The sequence below is a fragment of the Condylura cristata genome, unplaced genomic scaffold, assembly GCF_000260355.1.
Source record: "Condylura cristata isolate star-nosed mole 26May11 unplaced genomic scaffold, ConCri1.0 scaffold00003, whole genome shotgun sequence".
Taxonomy (NCBI): Eukaryota; Metazoa; Chordata; class Mammalia; order Eulipotyphla; family Talpidae; genus Condylura; species Condylura cristata.
In genome coordinates, this window is record NW_004567104.1 from 39356829 (window position 1) to 39363578 (window position 6750).

At 33.9% G+C, this 6750-nt stretch overlaps 1 protein-coding gene across 2 annotated transcripts in view; it reads left to right on the forward strand.

The window, feature by feature from the left end:
• NAA50 (N(alpha)-acetyltransferase 50, NatE catalytic subunit) overlaps positions 1-6535 on the forward strand; it is a 20347-nt gene extending 13812 nt beyond the window's left edge. The window contains exons 2-5 of one of the 2 annotated variants that reach the window (XM_012734185.1): positions 2818-2954; positions 3339-3458; positions 4117-4183; positions 5372-6535. In XM_012734185.1, the coding sequence (XP_012589639.1) occupies positions 2818-2954; positions 3339-3458; positions 4117-4183; positions 5372-5549 (502 nt within the window). In that variant the 3' untranslated portion in view covers positions 5550-6535. The remainder of the gene's footprint in view (positions 1-2817; positions 2955-3338; positions 3459-4116; positions 4184-5371) is intronic. The other variant, XM_004675210.2, reaches the window with a different exon arrangement.
• The last annotated feature ends 215 nt before the right edge of the window (positions 6536-6750 follow it).

The window sequence follows — 6750 nt, forward strand, 5'->3', positions numbered from 1 at the left end:
ATACATATGTATACATGTGTATATATATATACACATACACACATTTACACACACACATATAATATATATAAATATATATTTAAATAAATATATATGTGAATAAATAAATATATATATGTATAAACCATGCAGGTAAGATATTGATCTCTTGTGTTTCCCAGGATAACAGTATCTGCTTATTAAAAAATAGAAAAAGAAAAAGGAAAAAAAAACATGAACTGTAGATAGAGGGTTAGTAAGTGCATCCAGTAGTTTTTTTTTTGTTTGTTTGTTTTTTGGCATCTAGTAGATTTTAATCAGAAAAAATTGGGGGATAATTGTCATTTACTTCATTGTTTAAAGAGAGAAACCAGAGTAGTGTGCTTTAATGAAGAGGAGAATAATAGGATAAATGAAATGTAACCTAGTTAAGGAATACATGACTCATGGAGATAATACATTATTATTTCCAAATACCTAGGAGATAACATTTATTGGTCACTAGGAATTGAGAGTAAATAGCAAATCTGTATTTTTACTTACATGCTATGACTACTAAGAAACTACTCAGCTTTAAAGACATACAACATAAGCAAAGGACATTCACATTAGATTTTAAAAATGGTAACATAAAAATGAAATAATTGAGGTAGAAAAGCTAAAGTTCTAAATGAGCATAATGATATCTGATCAGGTTTGTGTGTATGTATTTTAAGAATCATAATACCTTCTGTTTTTTTAGATTATCAAAATTTTAACCTTTCAGAGAATATTGTTTTAAAATTATCTACAATTTTGACTACACATTCTTTACATGCCTTTAAACCTTTTTCTATATGTGTTTAACATATAATTAACATGTTACTATGTTAATTATCTTAATATAATTGGCTTATATTACTATATTTTAGAGAGAGAGAGAGTTAATTTGTGCCCTCCCGCCTCCCAAAATATAGTACATTTTCTTGTGCTAAAAAGATAATATGTATGGTGCTTTTTAAAAACACGGTTCTCTTTGATGGACACTTTTAGGTTTTTTTTTCCTTTTGCCATTATAAAAATGTGATGGCTGGCCCTCCCTGGTGGCACAGCGGGTTAAAGCACAGCACTGAGAAGCTTAAGCCACTTCCGCATGAGTTCGATCCCTGCCTGCCCTGGAGGTGACCGCATGGCGCAGCAGACCTCTCCTAACCCGCCCGCTGCTCCCCTCAGCAGTGTACTTCGTCGATCTGCCTGTTCCCCACTCTGTCTCTGGTGAAGTCTCTCGCCGCCCCTGCACCTCTGGCCTGTACCCCAGTTCTGTACGCATAAATAAATCTTTAAAAAAAAAATGTGATGGCTAACGTTGTTTAGTTATTTCTACCTCAGTTTTCATAACCTTTGCATATAATGCAAACTATTAACTAGGGTGTATTTTTTTCACTACCCCGCTATTAATGCTATTGTGATCTAGACCTAGCATTGTCTAAATAGGATTTAAATAATTTTCTAGCTGCTTAGTTGGAATGTGATTGCTGTTTACTTTTGAACTAATTTTGATTTGGTTTGTTTTTTTAATGTTTTTTTTATCACCCTCTATTCTGGTTTTAAGCAACTCTAGCTAGTGATTTTGTTAATTGGAAGATTGGAAGAAGAAATTTTGTAGATGCTCTCCAAGTATGTCTTACAACATTGGATTAACCTGTAGCTATGGTAGTAAGAAAAATTTCTTTTGTTGACAGATCTCGAGGCAAATGACTTAGATACTGATTCTGAAATGTTTGTAGCTCTGATCCCTTTCCCATGGAACCACTTGTTAAAATTATACTTCATTTTTTTACGGATGCTAACATTGGCATTTACTTTTAAAAGATTAGGGCCTCCCTGGTGGCCAAGGGATTAAATGTCAGCACTGGGAAGCTACCCACAGCCATTTACAGCATGAGTTCCTTAACTGGTGGGGGGGACATGACCCATGTAGCTTGGCAGACCTCTCCTGTCCCACCTACTTTTCCCTTCAGTAGTATATTTCAGTAGATCTGACTGTTTTGCTCCCCATTCTTTCTCAGGTGAATCCTCTCACCCCTGTGCCTCATACCTCCTGCCTACACCCCAGTTCTTGTATGCATAAATAAATCTTTTTTAAAAAACTTTTTTTCCCCAAAATATGTTTGCCCTTGTTCCATTTTTGGAGATTCAGCTTCTAAAGGTGTAGGGTAGGGTTTAGAAATAGATTTTGATTACCCCTTGGTATAACTCATGAGTGGTATAACTGATACGAGCGCATAATTTTTGCAGTTTGGATGATTTTCTTAGAATAAATTCCTAAAGGACGATTACTTGGACAAATGAGTTGTACTTTTTTAGGCTTCTCAATATATGGTAGTAGATTGTCTTCCAGAGATGTATCTGACTTGACATTCTCACCAGTAGTGTGTATCAGAATCCCATTAGCCATTCGATATGTTTATATTTTTCTGAATTGTAAGCTGCAAGGGAAAATGATCATTTATATAGAATATTTGTTATGCTGGCCTTCTTGTAATTTTTCTTTACTATATTTGTCCCCAAATACGTGTGTGTACATGTATACACATGTGTTTATACATATGTATACATGTGTATATATATATACACACATGCATATTGATAATTATGTGTATAATTGTATGAAAGCTGTGAGTTGATTTGAATCAAATGACTGGCAAACTTTTGCTTGTAAATATAATCTTCATAAAAAATACAGTCACTATGAAAGAACTGAGTCAATCACGTAAAAATACTTGGTACTCTTTTTGATATGTTCTTAACAAATAAAAGCTAATTATATTTTATTGAGTACATTTTGGTTTGTTCCAGTAGCCGGATCGAGCTGGGAGACGTGACACCACACAATATTAAACAGTTGAAGAGATTAAACCAGGTCATCTTTCCAGTCAGCTACAATGACAAGTTCTACAAGGATGTGCTGGAGGTTGGCGAACTAGCAAAACTTGGTATAATATTTTTCCTCCTCCTCTAAGTTATTTAATTCATGTTCTTGACCCCTAGTTTTTAATAGAGCCTTTTATTTAGAAGTGAGAAATGGTAGGGGAGGGGTTTGTCACATTCAGAGGAATCAAGATATTAAAATATTTGACTTTGAAAGATGTTAAATATATTTTTGTACAGTATAGCATATGCTTGTGCTTTCATGTATTTACCTTTACTTGAGACTTGAATTTCCTGAGGTATAAAATTTTGAGGTTGTTGAGAGTGAGTAACTAATAAACATAATGCCAGTAACAGCAATTCAGTACTTAATGAAATGGAGGAAAAGATTGATATATATAGAACTTTATTATGTTTGTTGAACTTTTTATCTTTGTTTTCCACCGTAGCCTATTTCAATGATATTGCAGTAGGTGCGGTGTGCTGTAGGGTGGATCATTCACAGAATCAGAAGAGACTTTACATCATGACACTAGGATGTCTGGCACCATACCGAAGACTAGGAATAGGTAAGATTATTAGGATATTTTATTTTTTTAAAAAACATAGATAGGGCCCTCCCTGGTGGCACAGCAGGTTAAAGCAAGCAGCCACTTCAGTGCAAATTCGATCCCTGGCTGGGAGGTGATCCACATGGCGAGGCAGAACTCTCCTATCTGGCCCGCTGCTCCCCTCAGCAGTCTGCTTCGCCCATCTGCCTATTCTGCTCCCCACTCTGTCTCTAGTGAATCTTCTCACCACCCTGCACCTCTGGCCTGTACCCCAGTTCTGTGTGGTTCTTTAAAGGATTTAAAAAAAAAAAAAAAACAGGTATATTTTACTGTTTCTGAGTACTGTTTCTTACACTACTGGGGAATAGTCATTGAATTATATGAAATAAAGTAAAAAATAACTAGTGCTTACTGGCATAATTCTAGTGGAAACTGTAGATTTATTAATCCTTCCTCTTTTTCTATTTTCCTGCTACCTGTAAAGGGATTGAACATAAAGATTGCTTTTCTGTTAACATTTTAAAATACTTATAGGCAGTACAGAAAGAAAAAAAATGCAGAAAATGAGACTGTCTATTGATTATTTCCTAAGTTTTATTAGTAACTCAGTAAATGTTCAGATTGTAGTTAGATATATAAAGATTGATTTATAGATTTTTTTTCTCTTATTTGATAGGAACTAAAATGTTAAATCATGTCTTAAACATCTGTGAAAAAGATGGCACTTTTGACAACATTTATCTGTAAGTAAAATGCTATTTACATTTAGATGAATTTAAGAGTTTGGCAGTAGACATCTTACTAAAATGTTCAAATGTGGTCACTTCATTATTTATTTGGAGATACGGTGTTAATAATAGTTACAGAGTTACAAAGTTTTGTGTTAATTTTACATAGATAATCTGATACAACATGTTACTGTTTTTCATTACCGCTTTGGACTGGGTGCTGTAAAGTCACATTGATGTACACAAGATCAAAAACTCCAGTCTTCAAAATTTAGGAGTTAATACCATTAACATTACTTGTCTTACGTTGTGCTGTTTGCATACTGTTCTTGTTCAACGCTCTGGATGATATGCTTATTTTAATAGAGCTTAATAATCACAATTATAAATCACATAGTTAACTTTATACTTGAATCTTAAGAGACCTCAGATTAAAAGCCAAGGTTAAGATCACAACTATGGATTGCTTTACACTATGGATATTACAATTATTTTCACTTTTCAGTTGGCAATGAGAAAAATTATTTAATGCTGTTTTGAGTAGTAAATGAGAATGCTCTTAATCATTTCAAAAAGGCATATTTTATTAATCAGGAGGAGGATGTATTTAGGGATGAGACCCTGGTTTCTAACTTTTTTATTGACTTATGTGTGTATTGACATAGTTTTTGAATCATCCCTTGGGTTACTTGACTCATTTTAAATTTCAGGAATTTTGTATTTTGCATTCAAAAATATTATGCTAAAGTATTTTATTATCTGTTCATTGTAAGAGTAAACACTATTCCTGAGTCTCCTAATCTCAGCCATTTGCTTTGCAAATGTAATACTTACATTAAAAGTGTAAATTTGGGCCTCTCTGGTAGCTCAGAGGTTCATCACTTAGTATATTTCAGTAGATTGGCCTGTTTTGCTCCCCAATCTGTCACTGGTGAATTCCTCTCTCATTTCTGGCCTATACCACAGTTCTCATATGCATAAATAAATAAAAATAAACAATTTGAAAAAGTATACATTTGTCGGCAGAGGACTACCTATGTTTGTTAATGTTTTGTCTAATCAATGTAGGTATTTACTAGTAATTGTAAAGAGACTAACAAGTATCTGCAATATTCTAGCTCTAATAAATTTGAAGCTTTCTTTGCAGAACATGTAAAATCTTACGAAATGTTTTGTTTTTTGATACCCTCTTATATATCTTAGGCATGTCCAGATCAGCAATGAGTCGGCAATTGACTTCTACAGGAAGTTTGGCTTTGAGATTATTGAGACAAAGAAGAACTACTATAAGAGGATAGAGCCCGCAGATGCTCATGTGCTGCAGAAAAATCTCAAAGTCCCTTCTGGCCAGAATGCAGATGTGCAAAAAACAGACAACTAAACAAATTATAAATGAACTTTCTTGCACTTGCTTGTCGCCAAATAAAAGAGAGGCCCATTGATTACCCCTTTTTCTTTTTCAGCTTTTCCCCCCTCCTGTTTTGTTTTTCCTATTTTCTTTTTCTCTTCTAAAAATTTCAGTACTTTGAAGAACTTTTAAAATTAATCATGTTTGAATTGTTGTAGTTTTCTTTTGTGTGAGGTGGTTTGATAGTAGGAAGGAAGGAGAAGGTATAGATTTGTTTTCACACTTAAGATACGTGGTCCCCAAAATATGGGTATCAATTTCAAATATTTGGTTTTTTGTTGTTGTTTTTTTGACATCCTGCTTTCACATTGAAGGGCAGAACCTACAAAATATTGTGTATTAAAGAAAAAAGCAGCAGCAATATCTTGTTCTCTAACTCATAGACAAAGTTTAGTGTGTTTGTGGTACTTTGGGTTTTTAAAGACTGTTTTGTGGGATAATGCTAATCCCTAAATATTGTCTTCATGCCACCTTTTGTCCTTCTGAGTACTATCTCAGGAAGTGGACCATTGTTATCCTTGTAAGAAATATTATGCTTATTTTGTTTTGTTTTAAACAATCATTTCTTCTCTTCCTTGCTGGTGGTTGAGGGTGGGTGGGATAAGTTTGGGTAGATAGTGTTATTCTTTGGTCTCAGTATTTGAGTTAAATTGCTTTTTGCTAATGAAGTGGGCTGGTTATTAGCAGGTTTATTTTTCCTGCTGTAAATTGTTATTGGTGGCATTAACCTTTAGGGTGTGGGCTGGTGAGATTAATTTTTTTTTAATATCCCAGCTAGAGAAATGGCCTTTAACTGACCTAAAGAGTTTGTTGTGATTTACTTTATATTTCCTTTATCCTTATTTTTCAGTAAACCCACAATAGTTAGTGTCCTTATAGGTCAACACCCCTAAATAGACCTGAAGCAGAAGTTGTCTCTCGAACATATTTAAAAAAAAAAAAAAAAAAAAAACAAAAACCTGAAAGGAAGTTAGATAGACTTGTGGCACAATAAATGCATTTAATGTCAGCAAATGTGACTGTTAAAGATGTTGCCACTAAGCATTTGATTATATAGGAAAGGATGTCTAGACAGTATTTTGAGACTAGCATAGCTGTGCTATTGCTTATCTGTTGGAGAACATCCCAGATTTGCTTACATTCTGTGCCTATGATACTGAGTTTAAGGATTTGG